At 40.1% G+C, this 18,213-nt stretch overlaps 2 protein-coding genes across 3 annotated transcripts in view; one reads left to right on the top strand and one right to left on the bottom strand.

Annotated features, from left to right (window-relative positions):
- Positions 1-154: 154 nt before the first annotated feature.
- On the bottom strand, positions 155-7,187 carry LOC118425696 (nuclear cap-binding protein subunit 3-like). Its single transcript, XM_035834737.1, has 12 exons — positions 6,955-7,187; positions 6,581-6,652; positions 6,259-6,338; positions 6,073-6,104; positions 5,534-5,668; positions 5,119-5,289; positions 4,497-4,627; positions 3,934-4,084; positions 3,475-3,574; positions 2,646-2,835; positions 2,020-2,258; positions 155-1,447 (listed from the first exon to the last, which is right to left on the bottom strand). The coding sequence occupies exons 1-12, from the start codon at positions 7,135-7,137 to the stop codon at positions 994-996; spliced, it is 1,938 nt and encodes a 645-aa protein (XP_035690630.1). The 5' UTR covers positions 7,138-7,187; the 3' UTR covers positions 155-993.
- Positions 7,188-7,505: 318 nt separating this feature from the next.
- LOC118425721 (E3 ubiquitin-protein ligase RNF34-like) overlaps positions 7,506-18,213 on the top strand; it is a gene marked incomplete in the record, with an annotated part of 12,842 nt that continues 2,134 nt past the window's right edge. Inside the window, 6 exon segments of one of the 2 annotated variants that reach the window (XM_035834772.1) lie at positions 7,506-7,671; positions 9,668-10,005; positions 14,280-14,570; positions 15,041-15,271; positions 15,816-16,017; positions 16,574-18,213. In XM_035834772.1, the coding sequence (XP_035690665.1) occupies positions 9,799-10,005; positions 14,280-14,570; positions 15,041-15,271; positions 15,816-16,017; positions 16,574-16,764 (1,122 nt within the window). 2 annotated transcript variants of the gene reach the window in all.

Genomic DNA, 18,213 nt, shown 5'->3' with positions numbered 1-18,213 from the left:
ACTGAAGAACATCTTCCTGTCACTAACTTATATAAACTATTGGCCCAGAGGTTAAATAAGTAAATTCTCTATAGATTAGAATATGAAACACATTCAGATTGGAATAACCATTATCTTCTTGTCTTTTTTTCCTTTTATCAAGCAATTCCAAAGCTTAGTTGTATGACCAAAATTGTATTCTGTATACAAAACAATGTGACGTCTGGTGCATGGTTGAAGAAAATAGATGAATACAAATACAAAATGTAAGAATCACTTATATTTGGCTAAGTACGCACTATCTCTCATTTTCAAAATCAATTTCATAAAACAAAACAAAACAAAATAAAAAAAAAGGAGAATGAAAAATAGTACATGTAACACTAGTCCGTATAACACAAACTCTACTTTCAAGTTTCAAGGTTCCCTTGGGGCTGGTAAATGTCGGATGTGCCGCTATAAGCGCCATTTAGTAAGGCTACATGTAACACTAAACTGGTAACCAATTCTCTATCATACTAGTAAGTCGACACTAAATATTACGCATGTAGTAGCGATTCAATGATACACAGAGTTTGCCAATACAATGTATTACCAATAAAGTAAAGGACACAGGCAAATGTTATACAAGTATTGGTAAAGGTTAATGTCAAGTTTAAAATACATATGCTCATGAACATGTACAAGAAGATGTCACAGATACAAATAGGCTTTGGATGAAATGTCATAATCTCAGTAATGCAAAAGCTAAGCAAAAATTCTTTGCCAGTGGTCTTGATAAAGCATACTTAAAGGAGACCAGTGTACCAACATGTTGGTGGGAGCCAGTAACCATGTCTTATGCCAGCTGCTATGATGATCCTTGTTGCATGTTGCCATTCTACATTTCTGCCAATCATCAAAAAATACCTGTGCGTTACAAAGTATGGTCCTCACAAATTCTTTCCTCTAGGAATGCCTTTTATTTTTCACTGACTACCGAGCTCATACAAACATAGGAAGCATAAAGGGCTGTCAATCGCTGTCATCTCTGGTGACTTCTATGGAGAGGCTGGGAAGGTTTTTGAAGTCAAACTTTCCTCCAGTTCTCTTAGCTCCCAGCCTCTTTCTAAGATCGCTGGCTAACTCCGGGGAATCACGACCGTCATCTCTGTCGTACTCATCTTCATCTTCTTCTTCTTCCTCCTCCTCTTCAGACTCACTGTCAGAAGCAGGTCTTTTCTGCCCAAGTCTGTGTAAGATACTCTCTCCCCTGGAGCCAGCCTGTTTGCCGAGTCTCTGGAGCACACTGCCGCCTCCCTGCGTGGCGGCCTGTTTGCCCCCCAGACGCTCCCGCACGTTGGAAATGGTGTAAGTGAGCCGGGGTTTGTTCTCGCTGTCTGGTTTGTTCCCCAGTCGTGACTTCACCCCCCCTGAGGACGGCACGTGAACAGCCAGCTTGCTGCCTCTGCCTCCTTTGACTGAATGCCTGCAGGACAATTTCACAAGCCTTAGAAATGACATACAACACTTATGCCAATTCTCTTGTGCATGTACTAAAATGCACCATCTTGTCAACCATGGCATGCATAAGCATCATAGAAAAACTTGACTGCTTTTGGGCCAACTCTTTTTTTGCTGTAAACTACAAGAAAACAGAAGACGAAACAGATCATAGGATGGTCTAATGGGCTTACAACTGATAGGTGGCAAAGATGTAACTTAATTAGAATCAATAAAGCCTTTTGTCACACAACCATTACCTATCTATATTGAATCCACTTGAGTGGTTTTCATCACACAACAGTTACCTATCTTAGGGTTGGACAAGTCGACTAGCCCTACTGTCCCGAGCAAGTGAGATAGCCCATAAGATTTTTCTGCATTGGTCAACACAGAAAAATAGAGCCAATGAATGATAATCAATTCCAATGTTGGAATTGAAAATGAAAAAAGTCATTCAAATTTCGGGCAAGTGACATGTAAATTTTCTATGTACTTGCCCGATAGGAAAGTGAACTTTAGAAAACTTGCCCAACCCTGTATCTATGTCCAACCCACCTGAGCTGTTTGATGCGTTGTTCCACCTCATCTGCATACATGGTTCTCGCCGGCCGTTTGGACTCCTGCTTGGTTAGCTGCTGCAGCTCGTACTCCAGGTCAATGCCATCACTGTCTGAGCCAGATTCCGACCCATGCTCTGACTCCGACCCTGGGTACGCCTGGATGTTAGACACCTTCTGTCTCTTCTGTGGTGGTCTGCTTGGTCTCTGTTGTTCCTGAGTTTGTAAAGCTTCTTTCTACGGTGAAAATACAAGACCTAGATTCAGAAAGATCTTCCTTATACCCTTATTTGTACCCTTGCATAGCACAAAAATCAATTAGCTGACAATTCTACTGGCTTTATAAGACATTTCAGTATCACAGCAGGTGTTCTCCTGATCAATGGGTAAATTTTCATACATTTGAACAGTTTAACTTCGAAGCCATGGGTTACACTAAAATTGCTGAGTTTGATGTTTTTAGGACAAAGTTTAACTCATGCCTTATCCTATTTTACACCTATTTCACACCAGCAATCTTGTGCAAGGTGGACTTGCAGCAATTACTACCTTCTGGGTGCACAACTACATGTACTTGAAACTTCCCTGTAGTTCGCCAATAAAATGCCAGAGGGCGCTGCTCACCAATAGCCTCCTCTCCTGCTCCTGCCTGTACAGCTCCAGCTCCGTCTCCCAGTCGTTCTCTGGCTCCTCTGGCTCCTCCTCCTCCTCCTCCTCACCACCCTCTCCTCCATCTGGGTCGCTGTACTTCGACCTCTGCTTACGGTACTGTGAGACGATCGCTTTCCTCTTCTTCTCTTTGTATCTCCGCCTCCTATAGGCAGCAAGCAACAACACATAACGAGACAAAATCAGTGCTACTAACAGGACAGTAGGCAACAAGACATAACGAGTCAAAATCAGTGCCACTAGCAGTTATCTTTTCAGTGTAGTAGAAAAGGGCTTCAATCACTGGCTACAAGACATAATGACACAAAATTAGTGCTACTAATATTTATCTTTTCAGTATAGTATGAAAGAAAAGACCCTTAATCACTGGCAGCAAGCAACAAGACATATTAGGAGACAAAATCAGTGCCACCAACACTGTGATCTTTTCAGTATAGCATAAAAGAAAAGGCCTTTAATAAATAGCTACAATGCAATGCGAAAAAATATTAGATTAGAGTTTTCTATGTTATCCAGTTGCTACATAGCAAAACCATCTCAGCTTAGTTAAGTCATGCCTTGTGCATTACTCTTACAGGACCTTGCATGCAGGCAATGATTGCAAATCGGCTATGATTGCAAATCATGCTGTTCAATTTGAACAGTATGATTTTTAAAATCCCCTCACATTGTCAAAAGAACTTAAACAGTTCAAGTTCTTTTGACAATGTGAGGGGATTTTAAAAATTCAAATATAAGAACATTCAACTTAAACTGAAGTGTATGATCAGAACATAGTACTCACCAAGACTCTGAGATTATGCCCTTCATTCCACCGAAGTTGGGATTTCCGTACTTCATATAAAACTTGCTTTTCCTCTGGGCCCCTTGCTCCTTCTTGTCGTCTGAAAATCAAGGCACATCAAATCCTGAGTCCTATGAAAACCCCACTTTCAATAGAAAAATGTCACCATTTGCTTAATCATTAGCACACTGACGTAGATGTTTGCTATTGGTTCTCTAATGGTTATGTGGTTAGGCAGCCAGAGAAGGTTGATTTACTCAACACTTCAAGAAACGTTCTGCCAGCTACATGTAACATCAAACTCTGTTTGTAATACAAACCTATCTCTATTCTCTAATAGGATCATACCAGAAGTGGAGTGCTATCCTTAAAGCACTGTTTTTGCCCCCTCTCAGAACTACAGTTACACTGCTGGTCAAATATGAAAACTGTCATATCTACTATAGGTGCGCAGGTTACCATTAGTTGCATATCTGATGAAGAGCCTCTTGGCTCTTTCACAGGGAATGGCAGGCTTGGCCTCTCTCAGGTTGAACTTGGCAGGTATGTTGACCTCTGACCCTCCGGGAGACCCTGCAGTCTGCTCCATGGGTTCTTCCTCTGAGGTATCCTACATACAGAAAAATTTCAGTTTATAAAACAACAGTTTAAAATTTGATTCATGTCTACAGAATATTACATTACACAGATAATAGAAACTACAAGTACGACACATGGAAGAAGAGTCTATGTCTTCAGTTTGCCTGTCTTGGAGTGTGTCCAGGTTTGTTCTTCCTGACCTGGGTCAAACTTTGCCTCTGGATGAGTTCTAAACGGAGACTGGTATTAAAGGTGAGGATGTGAGTGGGAAGATGATCGCAAAGATTGAATTTGCCAGTGACTGGAAGTTCAGGGAGTACAGGTCAGAGGTTGTAGAGCTAGTCATTAATCAGATATTACAGTCCAGGTCTTCTAATCTACAGGGAGGAATTGTTTTTTGTCTATGTCTTTCAAATTATATACTTTTTACATGCCAGCTTCACCTTTGTTTCTTTAGTCTTGTCCTCCTCTGTAGATTTGGTCTCAGTCTCTTTCCCCTTGTCCTTCCCCCTGGCCTCTCCCTCCTCCAGTTCATCATCACTCATCAGGTTCAACTCATCATCATCTTCTTCTTCTGAAAGTCAAAAGTCAGTAGTTACCACATGTACATTTGTAATTTGTATGTTTTTGTTTCAGTAAACATACTTCCAAAGGTGGGCAGTGGCAGGCCTTAGGAGCATGTTCGGGCATGACGCACCCACTATACACAAGTCTGGGGTCATAAGAACCCCATGCATCCTTGGTCGGAAGTCCTCCTAGGAGACGGAGACTCCAAACAACAAACCTGCATCTGCTGGGACCGTCTTACATGTGGCATGCAGTTCTTGTCCCTATGGGACTTAGTGTGCCAGTAGACGAGAGGGTGGAGAAGGAAGTGCACATCCCTCCTTCACCTTAAAAAGTCATGTGCAGGCCAGGCGGATGGCAAGTAACTGTCTGCCTACCATTGTCTTCCGAGACAGACGGATGCCAACAACAACAAAACATATTTCCTCAATATCAGTTACATAGCATTAAAACATATATCTACTGGAAAGGGATGGAACTAAAAATGTACATACTAACCTGTAGCAACACTACTCTCTTCCATTTTCTCTTCTACTTTTGGGACTTCTTCCTTCTTTGTGTCTTCAGTTGGAGTGTCCTTTTCCTCAGTAGCCTCATGTATTTTGCTGGAGTCTGTGTAGTACAGGATGGCCCTGGCTGCTGTGTTGGGATCCAGCCATACCACATTGCCTGAGACAAAACACAGCAGTGAAGTTAGAGCATGAACAGTATATTGTATTATGTACTTTTCCTTAAAACTTTCTTTGGGAAGAAAAATACATGACATAAGTTAGACAAAGTTCTCAGCCTTCTGCCCTACAAGGGCTCAACCATGTGCTTGGAGGTTGACTGGGAGAAGGTCCTGTATAGTGTTAGCAATCACATACATCACTTATCTGGTGCTTTGTGGTAAAATGAAGTTTCTTGTACTCACATGAGGTGTCATTGATCCACTCTATGGATCCTGGGGCAAACTTCTTAAAGTAGTCGAACACCTGCTGTGTGTTCAGGTCGTCCACTCCTTGTACATGCAGGGCCTCAGGACGGATACCCCACTCTGCTTCAGATGCTACAAAGTGTACAAACACATGTCAACACTTAATACACTGTAAAAACACTGTAAATACTGAGAAGTTTGTGGGAATATTTTCAGTTTTTTTCCATCACCTCTTACTGTGAAATCAAGACACCGTGAATATGTGTTTTGTATTATTATCATTGTATCATAGTACTTGTGGCAGTGGCAGGCCATAGGGGCATGTTCGGGCATGAAGCACCCGCCATACACGAGTCAGGGGTAGGAGGAACCCATTGAATCCTTGGTCGGAAGTCCTCCTAGGAGACGGAAACTCCAAAGAACAAACCACATCCTATACTTATGAGATGAAAACTTATTAATGACTTATTAATTAGTCCTCCTTTGAGTCTCCATCCATTACCCTGATTGTGACTAAGGATACTTCCAAAACTCACCTTCCTTTAGTTCCTCTCTCAGCAACTCTAACCTAAGAGGGTACATCAGAAGAAAAGAGTGTGCGTTTTATTAAGCTGCAGCTGTGGTATTTCAAGGAAAGAGTCACTGCTTTTAAAATATACATGTATGCAACAGTATAGATGTATAATGCGAGGCAGTTGGAAAGAGAAGAACACTGTTATCACCTTTTTGCAAAGGCTTCTTCCTCTGCTGGTGGGGTGACACCAAACCGTTTGGCTCGCTGTTGTCTCTTCTCCAGAAATTCCTGAAAGTAGAATGCAGAATGACTAATGAGAAGAAATCACTACATCATACATGTGTACATGTATCTGATTTTCTTTGTTCTTTGTATAAGTCTATGAGTATAACATCATTAAATGAACGGTCATGTTATTTCTTTAATATCAGAATCCACTTATCAAGTCTGTAGTCAAGAGTAGAAAGAGAATTTCATACATGGAAACATTATCACACATCTTGCACTAAGATATGGGTTTTTATCCTTACCGGATCAGTGATGTCAATGCCAGTAATGAAGTCACCAGCCTTGTTCTCATACTTTCTTTCTCCCAGATTAGGCTGCAAAGACGACAATATAAGACTAAATCAACAGCCTTATTTACTAAAATATGCTGAGCTGTAGCATGGACTATCACAAAATAAATATATCATTATCAACATTATATACATAATTGTATACTGTAATCTAGCATACTGGCTTATGAATAAAAAGAAACAGCTAAGCTCAGTTCATCTGCGTTTTCATTCCGAACTTGGATCTGAATATGTATAGATTTTGACATAATTTCCTTTTCATAACATACAAGACAAGTTCGGAACATACGATTCGTTACGTTTGAAGTGAAAAGACAGACACGCACCAACACTCTGCCTTCCAATGAGCGCTTAATTTCAACATGGGGAGCTTCCGAACCGTCTCCCAGTTGTCCCTCTGGTTTCTCTGTATCCTCCTCAAGAGGACTATCTTCTTCCATGTCCGACAGTTCGTCGGCATCGATGGAAATCTTCAGGTTGAGCAGATCGCTGTCCCCCGTGGACGCCATCTTTGGATCTTTGTGTTGAGGAAGTAACGAGCGCCGCAAAATGAAAACATCTTCCATCAACACATTTCACTGCTTTGAGCAGATTTTGGTAAAACCGTGAAGGTAACATATATCTAACATATAAATTGTAATAAACAATAAAAAGATATGTGTAAAATTGGCTTCATATCTGTGAAGCAACTTGAAGAACGATTCCACTGTGCATTTGTCTGCGGTCAATCAACTTGCGTCAATACTCTCGTTCCCTAATTCCAACAGTTTTGTAGTCACTGCTGCATATATGTCAACGGAGAAACGAGTATAAAAGGAAAAAAGAGGAAATAACATTATATACAACTTTTGTTGATCTAAAACACTCCTATTTTTGTCCACGACCTTCATAAAACCATCCTTGACACCAAACGATTAGCTGGGACCGAGAGCTCAGTGACGTCATACAACCACCTCCACCTAAGCTCTAGTTTCAAGATGGCCCTCAGGTGAAAAGCAACAGGAGACAGAACTCCCTTGTCGCCGTTCTCTGGCTTAGATCAGGTCAGTCGTTAACATCTTGCGTGATTTGATGATATTCTCCTGCTCTTTGATGTGTGAGCTGTTAGACAGTAGAGGCAGCTATGTCTCTGCTGACTGAGTTTTGTGAAGAAACGCCGCCCATTTGGAAGTGCAAGTCGTGTGAACGACTAAGAATCGAGAGAAAAAATTCCCACTGACGACATTTCATTTCATTTCCTTGCCGACAAAGACGCAAGCGTTGCTATGAATGTGTCGTATTCTTAATCACGTAAGAAAGCGCCCTTAATGGTCGTCATAACTGTGTAAAGTTACTACAGTGTTTGATGAAGGGGAACCAAACAAACAACAAGTGGTCTCAAGTTGATAATGGACTTGATTTACAGCCTTGGTTACAGTTATTTGCATGGTTGAACAACATCTGTTACAGAAATAATACGATTTGCATTTAGGGGTAGCATAAAAGTTAACCATAGCAATGTGGCAGTTGCAAGTTTGATGAAAGTAGCTTCTGTGATGACCCAAGGAATGTCCATTTTCCCTCCTTGGATGATCTAAGACAACATTAAGGTGCCAGTAGTTTTGAGGTAACTGGAGGCAACTCTCGATCATCATGTCTACCTTGTCCCCCCAACGACCTGGAGGTCAAGGGACTAGGTAGGTAGGTAGGTAGGTAGGTAGTTTTGAGGTGTCAATGGTGTCACCAAGGAGGTTCATCTAGGTGTTGTAGAGTAATGTTATCTTAATGACCATAAAAACAACATGGGAACAACTTGCTTCCTTTCTAGAAGTAGAACACTCTAATTATAAAAATTAACAGTGTGACAAGGACACATCATTAGTGATGAACCCGGGGTCACTGGGTGTTTCGGGTTCTTTAATCACCATACACCTTCACCCAGGTGAACCCAGCTAAGGACACCAAGGTCTTCCAAGGTCACCCCCCCCTATGGAACCACAACCAACATGAGGCCTTCTCTGCTGCCTCAAGAATGTCCCTGAAGGATTTCCTATGAGCCATTAACCTCATATACCAAGGAGTTTCAGCAAACGCGACAAAGATTGTCCAACAAATTCCCATGATCCAACCACCACTTGTACATGCTAGGGTCCCCATCCCTTGCTCTGGCTTTCTACCACGAGCTTTAATAGCATACTTTTCCGCACATTGGCCTCACTTGTACGCTTCCCCCAAGGAACTATCAATTCTAGCAGAACCACTTGTTTGGTGGATTCTGACACAAGAAACAATGGTGGATTCTAACATGAGCATATTAAAGAGCCCACCACTCTTACCAAAATCTTGTCTATGTCTTGTACATGTACTAGGCATATCTAGGTGTTAACTCCAAAATGAGGGGTCTTGCCTAGTATCTGAACAAGAAAGAGAAGAACAATTCAGGCAATCAAAAGCTCGGCTGGGATTCAAACTGGTCGGAATTCAAGATTTTGTAGTGTATGTAACATCTATTGATATTGTCAAGGCACCAGTAAGTACAAGGCAGTCATTTTTAAAGCAATTCTGAGAATGGAAGATGTCAAAAGAAACTCTTCAATGAATGTGATTAACTGAAAAGAGCTTTGAAATGCCAAAGGGCATCTCACTTTGGCTCTAATGGAAGTTGGGTAGCCTGAATGTGTAACCATGGTAACAACACAGCTGTAGCCATGGAGACCAGCAGCTGCTGTTGGCAACCTGTCTTTACAATGTCTTGTGATGTTTACACAAAATACTGGAATGTTATAGATTGTTATTGTATTGATAATATTCAGTGTTTTGCCTACATATGTATGATGTATCTGATATAATTTTAGTGTGATTCTTTTTGTAGTATTTCTGTCATGGCCGTTATGTGATATCGTATTGATGTATTTTATTTGGAGGATCACAGGAAGAATGGCTAATAGAAGCTAATTGTGGATCCAAATAAAGTCAAAGTCAAAGTATGTAATGTAGTGACACAGTTTGCTTTGAATAGAAATAGCAAATTGTAAACTGTCATCTTTGATATCTTTGCAGCACAGACAGAAATACTCAGCATGTGAAGATGTACACTTGAAGTTGAAGAACAGCATACTACAACCTCATCAACAGGGATTCTGCCCAAAAGTCTTTCTTTCTTGACTTCCTGACGTCCAACAGTTGTGAACATGGGTGCTGTGGTCATCAAAGCAGACAATATGCCGCCTGAGTTTATGTCCGGCAGTCGTCCCAATGGCTTCTACGCAGGTCGCTCGGCCACACCTCGAGCCGGCACGTCAGCTTCAAACCAGCGCCCTGGCAGCAGGAGCAGGGAGGATGTCACGGCAGGGAGATGTGAAAACTGTACACTAAACTTCACTACAACTAGGAAAAAGGTACATTTTTGTGCCAATGTTTGGTTTTTTTACTACTGTACATGTATTAGACTAAATTAGTTAATGACGGCTTTGTAGATGCATTTTTTATGATTATTACATGTACTAAGAAAATTACTAGGGAATGAGTTTTGGTGACTGCTGTCTGTTTGAATTTATCTATCTAAATAAGAAATTTTATCCATATGATAACTGTTACAACACTTTCACTTTTGCTTCCTATGTTAGTATGTAGCACTTCTGGCTGATGAAATGCCCAGACATTATTGATTATGCAATGCACAAATAGCAAAGTCCGTTCAAGTGAACAGATTTTTCTTGCCAAAGAAGTAAGAACTATTGTTTCATTGGCCCAATCCTTAAGTTTCTCACTTAACCTACATGTATGATAACACTTTACTTTCTTTTTGAAGATTATGTATATTTAAGTGAGCTCTTTATACGGCAACTCTTTATGTTGTATGTTGGGGATCTTTCCCAGGAATCTTTGAAAAATACTGGCAGATGATATGTATTTCCTGAAGTGATAAAATAAATTGGTTAATGATAGAAGAAGAAAAACACACATAGCCCAAGTACATCCTCCATAGTACCCCTGGCTCAATCCTTTCACTTGCTAGCCACAGAAGCAAGCGAAAGGATTGATCATGAGCCAGCGGTACTATGGAGGATGGTACTCAGGCAAGAACACACAAGCAAGCAAAACGATATGTTTTCCATTTGGGAAACAAACTTAATCAACAGTAGTGATGACATTATCTCCAAGCAGATCCTACAGTAGCATGAGATACTGTAAATGCAGAAATGTTCGCGGTGGATTAATCTTTGCGGTTTTCGCAGCGACCGCTTCACAGCGAACTTAAAACCACCGCAAACATTTTTCAATTATGGTATTACTATTAGACTGCAGTCTATGGTGTTACCGCGAATTTAAAACCACCGAGAAAAGTCCTTTTTCCCGCTACCGCGAAATTAACTCCCAGCAAACTTAAATGCATTTACAGTAGTATCAAAAGCTGGCAGAGAAGTGAAGCCGGCTTAGGAGTGTGTTTGCCTACATGGCAATTGGACACCTCTTGGCTGACTACACTTGCTGTTGGCCAGTTTGGTACTGTCTTATGCCATCGTAGGATCTGCTTGGAGATTAGTGATGACACACAGCATGCTCCAGTGACAGTGCCCCAGCCCAGCTGATGAGACCAGCTATCTTTAGCCTGTTCCCAGGGGGATCAAGTGTTCACCCTTCCCATCATGCTGAGTGTTTGCTTGTTGGACTACTGTCATGTGGTTTCTAATTAGCTTTGAATAATTCAACAGTCAGAGGGTTGGGAAATATTACAACAATGTGTGGGCTTGATATCTATCCATCAGAAATATATTTTGGGAAAACAAAAAGGTCTATGCAGCAGGATTTTTAGAAAACATACAAGAAGAAGAAAAGGGATGGTCGACTCTATTATTTGACAGCATTGACACCCCTTCCTAGAATGTTGGTTTCGCCCAAGTACCCTCTGTCAATAGAATTAGAATGTACCACTTGCAAACTCTAGTGGGTAATGGCTAAAAGCATGACTTTGCACTTTTTGCTATACTCAAAGCCATTAAAACAGTGTTTTTATTGTATAAGTGAGAATGTTTTTGGAGGAAATAGTATGCTAGAGCTATTTCTGGGCTTAAACAAATTTGTAGAGTAAATGGAATGACCAATACGAAACTCCCCCCCTGCCATTCTTTAGTACAGCCCACACTGCCTATTGCCATCATGGTACAAAGTACAAGCTAGATGCTGTGAGCTGCGAAAGAGACAAATATAAATGTAGTGAAAAGTAGGAGGCAGAATGCCATGTTCAAACTGTGATCGTAGCTTCCATATTCTAAGAAGAAAGGTAAGGGCTGCTTTGTTCTCTTTGTTGATAGACACGATACGGTTCAGATCATGTTGTGGAAGATGAGGTGATGGTAGATTTCTTTTGTGTTGCCAACAGTTAGAATTTACCAACAAGTGGCAATAAGGAAGTTACACAACTATTTCTCTGTATGATGTAATATATTACGTACATGTGTACAAATGTTCCACATGCTTAGTTGATTACCAGTGGGAAAATGAAAGCATCTGGAACAACATGCACTACCACATGCACCTGGCATTCACATAACATACACTTGATCATATCACAGATACCAGCTTTGTATATAAATGCATTTACTGCTAAGATTTGTTTAGTACCCCGGGTAGTATTAGTGGCTATGAAATGTGAGGGGTTTTCATACTTAATGCATGATCTGTTTATCCTATTTATATGGTTACAGCTCCGGGAAAGGCCATGTGTCATGTTTTGCCCATGTCATTGGGCCTAGATAATGTAAATCATTGGTGCTTAGTAAAGTTCGCAGGAGAATCCTACCAAAAAGGAGTTGTTAAAGGTAATGTTAGTATTATACCCAGGTACCTATTTCCATTTTGGGGGGGAGTCGTGATCAGGACTGTTTCCAGTTTAAGATTGCTTTCTGTCCTACTTTTTTTGGACCACATGTTGTTAATTTTCGTTGTCAAATCTGTCATTTCAGTATTACAAAAATTTGTTTTCCTCAATTTCCTGTCACGAAGTTGATATTTTGGGGATGGATTGAAGGAAAGTTTTTTTCCTGGTCGAACAAGCTTGAGATGGAAGAGATACATGTCCTGTAGACAGCCCTTTTTGTGATTCTTGTTTTAATGTATATATATCAAATATATTGGAGAACTTGTGAGTTTGGCTCAGGGCTTCACTCAAAACTACAGTTCTCAAAACACTAATGGCTACTTTGGCACTAGTCCAAGATGGATGTTTTCACTTAGTGAAGCGCAGTGAGCTTTGTAGTGTACATTACTTAGGAAATATTTTCCTTTCCACACCCTGACCTGCTTAATGCTTTAGCTTTGAGGATGTAGGTCTTACCTTAAGTAAACAGGTACCTGGTACTTATTGACAAGCTTCAGAACTGACTCAGTGTTTTCTAGAAAATAGGAAGCATGATAATGCCTGGGTTAGTTTAGGGCAAGGCCATAGTTAGTTTACAACAGACTGTTTAGTAAAGCCTAGTTCACCTTGACGACTGATGTTAGCCACATAACATACATGCCATGGTTCTGCTGTCTATGTCCATAGAAACACATGGAGCTGAAAGTTTGTTTTAGGTCAGGTTTTCCATGTTTAGATTTGGTAATTCTGAGTAAGGCAAGTGGATGATGGTGCTCGAGTAGAAATTACGTCAATGCCATGAAAGGATTTTAGAACAATCATATTATGTGTCTTTGTGTATGTGTGTGTAAGAAGAAGAGACTGCACTAGAAGAGACTGCAATGTGGCTGCATAGGTAGAAATTCTTAAATCAGAGTCTGTATGTTTGTATATCTAAAGATATTTTCTTAGAAGACAGAACTTTATAGCCCGAATCCTTGTCACTGTAGTACATTGTAGATGTACTGAATCCATGGATTTAGAAGTAATAAGTGGAATGCCACCCTAATCGGGACTCTAATCGGGATCTCTACTGGTAGAATTGCTGATTCTATCTGATTGCAATCTCTACTCGTACCGTGAAGTATGTAATATAAAACAAAATGCATGGAAGTTTTATAATCAGTCAAATCAAGTGACACAAACATAACCACAGTGACAGGTGTTTCCTGCAGTATATCATAATGTCTTTATGTAAAGCATGGCACTTACTAATTGTACATCCTGTCAGATTCCATTATTGCTAAATCCTGTACTTATCTGAATAGTAGCCTTTTCTTTTGTCGGTAAGCAGGCCAAGTCATAAAATATTCAAAGCCAGATGACTTTGTAATGAACTGATCAGACAAAATAGTACCAAGCTGATCACCTGAAAGCTTTTAGAATAAAACTATAATCTCGCACACAAAAAACAAGAGCTTGAAATATATAGAATAAGATTTGATTGTTGCTCGGTCAAAATGCCAGTGTATATATTGAAACAGTGGTTGTAGCTAGAAGCACAAAGATTAGGTGTTACAGGCTGTTCAGCAGGATATAACCAACTGTTGTCGTTCCAGATGGTTGCAAAGCTGGTGTGTTACACCAAGAGCAGTTAAACCTCCTATATCACTCACTCGCTCACTATCCGGTTGTACATTGTAGATACAGATGCAGAAGCTAACATATCAATCCCCTGTACATGTGTTACACCAAGAGCAGTGAAGCCTCCTATATACATTGCAGATACAGATACAGAAGCTAACGTATCCATCCTCTGTACATGTGTTCCAGCACAAATGTTTCCAGTGTCACAGCCTCTACTGTGACAACTGCCTGCTCAATGAGGCTGACAGAACGCGGGACCGCCGGCGGTGCAACCGCTGCCGTGTCTTCTCCCTCAACCCGATGGAGCGCAGCGAGCTCCGACGCCTACGAGTGAAGGATCTACGCCAGTTCTTGACCACAAAGCACATTCCGTCGGACATGTGTACAGAGAAGGACGAGCTGGTAGAGTTGATCATGAGACATTCGGCCAATGAGACGACGAGAAGAACAGCGGAGGAACAGCGAGAACAGGCTGAGGTGTGGTAGTAGAAAGTTTACTGTATTAAATCTTTTTGGTTGATTTTAGTTGTATGATAATAACCATGTTTTTGTAATTTGGGTTGTCTTGTTGCATGTAAGATGTCTAAGGGTTGTTAAAGGAATTCTAAGCTCTACAAGAGAGTGTTGTTTTCTGATAGATATAAATTTTAGGAAGTAAAACACGCATGTCTCGGGTATATCAAAATGCATTCAGTATTGTGCTAAACTACCAAAGTACTCTTTAATTAATTAATTGAAATAATTAATATTTTCATAGCAACATGCTGCTTAAAAGACTCAAATGTACTTTATATGGTTTACTATTGTGATTTTAGTTCTACAGTTCTATTCTTCAAACAGTAGTGAAAAAGAATGCGTATAAGATTTCAAAGCAAAGTATTGTAGTACATGCGTATATGGTATAAGTTACTATAACTTGAATGTACTACCCTCTACTCTTCATACAGGCACGCAGAAGAGCTGCCGAGGACAGCACAGCTGGTGACAACAGCAACTTCAGCTCCTCCACATTCTCCTCTCACACATCGACTACATACACATCAGCAACCTCCGGGGCAGAGGAGCAGCTCACAGACACCTTACGGCGGCTACGGGATGAAATGGCTCGACACGTGTTTTCAGAGAGAGAAGACAGCGAACCAAGTAGTACTACAAGTACTTCAAATGAGGAAGCTCCGGTAAGATAAGACTCCAAGTCCAAAATCACAGTGGTGTCTCTGGATTTTGTCCTATGGTTGACTACATGTCTTTGTTTTTGGGTATGTGTGTTGGTGTAGGTTGGTTTGGGTTTGTAGTCATTTCAATACACTGGCAGTTGAGTGGCAGGAAGTGAGTGGGAAGATGACTGCAAAGGTCAGACTTCCCAGAGCGGGAAAAATTAGAGGTCAGATGTGGTAGAAGTAGTCATTAAGCAGACATCTCTTTGGTCATTGGACCTATGGAAGAGGCTAATAATTCATGTGGAGGTATTGTTTTTGTCTGTGTTTTTGCAGTTAAATATTTTTTATATGCCACTTGCATTCACCTTAGAGTGACAGGAAATGATCAATGGACACATGTAATATTAATCAAGCACTTTTTTTCTTGATTAATGAAACAAGGCCTTCAAAAAAACTTCAGATTTTGCAGAGTTGTGAGATCGTATAGCTTATGTTTGCTTTGTTATGAAGAAGTATAGTCTCCAACATTTTGATATAGTTCTGTTCTTGCTTATGTCAACAGCCCAGTCAGCCAAAGAGACGTACTTCTCTAACGGACCTCAGTAGTGTAGACGAGGTGGAGGATCTGACAGTCAGACAGCTGAAGGAAATCCTGTCAGCGAACTTTGTAGACTACAAAGGCTGTGTGGAGAAGGAAGAGCTGGTGGAGAGGGTGAGGAGACTGTACAAGTCCAGACAGAACATCCCCACGGACTCCACAGAGGGTAAGGGATCTGCAATGTTATTTTTTTAAATTTTATTTATTGATTAATTTGGCTGTTCAGCACGCACAGCAAGGGTTGCCCAACTAGTCTGTGGCTATTTCAAAGAGTTAGCCCTGCTGACAGAGACAAAGACAATTTGGAATTTGACATGGGGAGGATAATGGCATTGGGTTTTGTGTTGTGGTTTGTTGACTCCAACAGATCTGTCATCAATGCTTCTTCAATGCTGCAGGGTGATAGAGAGGATTACATGCAAATCTAAGTATTCGTTGGGCAGGAATTTGAGCAGTCAAAAATAACTTTCGAATTATCATAAATTTACTCATTATTTTGCATACAAGCTAAAACAAACACTTGGTATTTATATTGTAGTGGTGTTTTTTTTTTCAGAATTGTGATCAGAAGGCTGAATAAAAAATACTTCGAGTTGCCAATGTGGCAAGGTTCACATCAGTACTAGTCAAGTCAAGTACTGTTTCAGCTAATTTCATCAGTGAAATGTTTCAGAGCTGTTTGGGTTCAAGAATCTAACTGCTGTGTCTGCCCACTGTTCCAGGTGAGGGAATGGATGGAGATAGTTCTGTCCCTGAAGACAGCCTGTGTAAAATCTGCATGGATGCTGCCATAGACTGCGTACTCCTGGAGTGCGGACACATGGTCACCTGTACCAAATGCGGACGACAGATGAACGAATGTCCCATCTGTCGCCAGTACGTGGTCCGAGCTGTTCACGTCTTCAAGTCATGACCTCCAAGATGTTTGACCTTGAACTATGGTGTATTCATGCAAACTTTACGGAATCAATACAAGTTTTCTAGAATGCGTACAAATTTAATGGAATTCATGCGCTACAAAACATACAAATTTTATGGAAATCGTATGATTCACAAATTTTATGGAATATATACAATCCTTACTACTCATAGTATTGTGTAAGTCTTGTATGAAATCCTTAAAATTTGTATGTTTCTTAGAAATATACAGATTTTATAGAAATCATATGATTCACTAGTAAGAAACATACATATGGAATTTATACGATCCTTACTAATAGTATTGTTCGACATACATATAAGTCTTGTATGAATTCCATACGATTAGTATGTTTTTTAGTAATGGATTGCACTTTGTATGAATTCTGTAAAAAAATTTGCATGAATACTTCGGCACCCCTGTTGAAAAGGATGGTCTCCTGCCATGTTTCACTTCCAGCTTGCAGTGTTGCACTGAATCTGTTAGAAACTATAATGATGGTGGGAATTCTTTGAACAATCATGTCACAGGGTAAGAATCACAACTCTAACCTTGTAAATTGTATCTATATGTAATATGAGCTTTGTAACTGTAAGTTTTTTCCTTGTGTATGTTGTTAAGTGTCAAAATGATATTCAGAGGAATTGATGAAAATAAATTCCTGTACTCAAACACCACAAGTTTTTGCAAATGTAAAATTTAACTATTTATAGGCGAATACGTGTAATGTCACTACACTTGATGTGTAAGGAAGGAAGTTTCCTTTTACATTTGTATCAAACAATTGGTTTTCTCTTATTTTTCTTTTGCAAATTCTAAACTCTCTCTCTATATATATATGCAAATGAAGTTTCAATGCTACTAGCAATTAGATTTTAATGTAGCCTAGATGGCAACAGCTATTATCTTAAGTGTGTAAGAGTAAGAAAAGAATTAATTCCAAAGAACTTTCACAGATACCCTTCATTGATATCTGCTTCCCTGCTGTTGTTGCCATAGCAATGATCTATCAGCCACATGATTGGTCAAACCTAGGTGTGGTCTGATTGGATGGTGGTGATTCAAATTATGCTGCAAACATGTTTGTGCCTTGATGAAAAAAAAACCCTGTATGATGTAGTGTATGCTAGCACTATGGTGATTTGTACAGTGTGTTTTAGACTATGTTCTGTCTCCAAAGACATGGTTTTTGATGTATTTTAGCTTGCAAGTGTAAAGTTACAGAATGTATAGAAGCTAACAGTTTATCCAATCAGGAGATATTTGATGGACTTTAAAGCCAAAGTTCAAAATTCTGTCTGAAGCCTGTATGCCACTGTAAATTAACAGCACTATATATATATTAAAGTGAGAATCTTACTGTTTACCTGCAACCATGCCAGATTGCACCAAAAAATTGTGTCAACTGTGTGAAATAACCTTGCGGTCACACTGATGTGTGGC

Source organism: Branchiostoma floridae, chromosome 11 (assembly GCF_000003815.2).
Source record: "Branchiostoma floridae strain S238N-H82 chromosome 11, Bfl_VNyyK, whole genome shotgun sequence".
NCBI lineage: Eukaryota > Metazoa > Chordata > Leptocardii > Amphioxiformes > Branchiostomatidae > Branchiostoma > Branchiostoma floridae.
The sequence above is the reverse complement of the archived record's forward strand: the minus strand, read 5'-3'. Positions and strand labels throughout refer to the sequence as shown.

Bases quoted from the DNA above. Each gene is read 5' to 3' on its own strand.
- LOC118425696 (XM_035834737.1), bottom strand. From the start codon at position 7,137: ATGGCGTCCACGGGGGACAGCGATCTGCTCAACCTGAAGATTTCCATC. The intron at 4,085-4,496 runs GTGAAGCTGGCA...TTCTGTATGTAG, and splicing joins ACAAGACTAAAGAAACAAAG to GATACCTCAGAGGAAGAACC. The intron at 1,448-2,019 runs GTGGGTTGGACA...ATTGTCCTGCAG, and splicing joins CAACGCATCAAACAGCTCAG to GCATTCAGTCAAAGGAGGCA.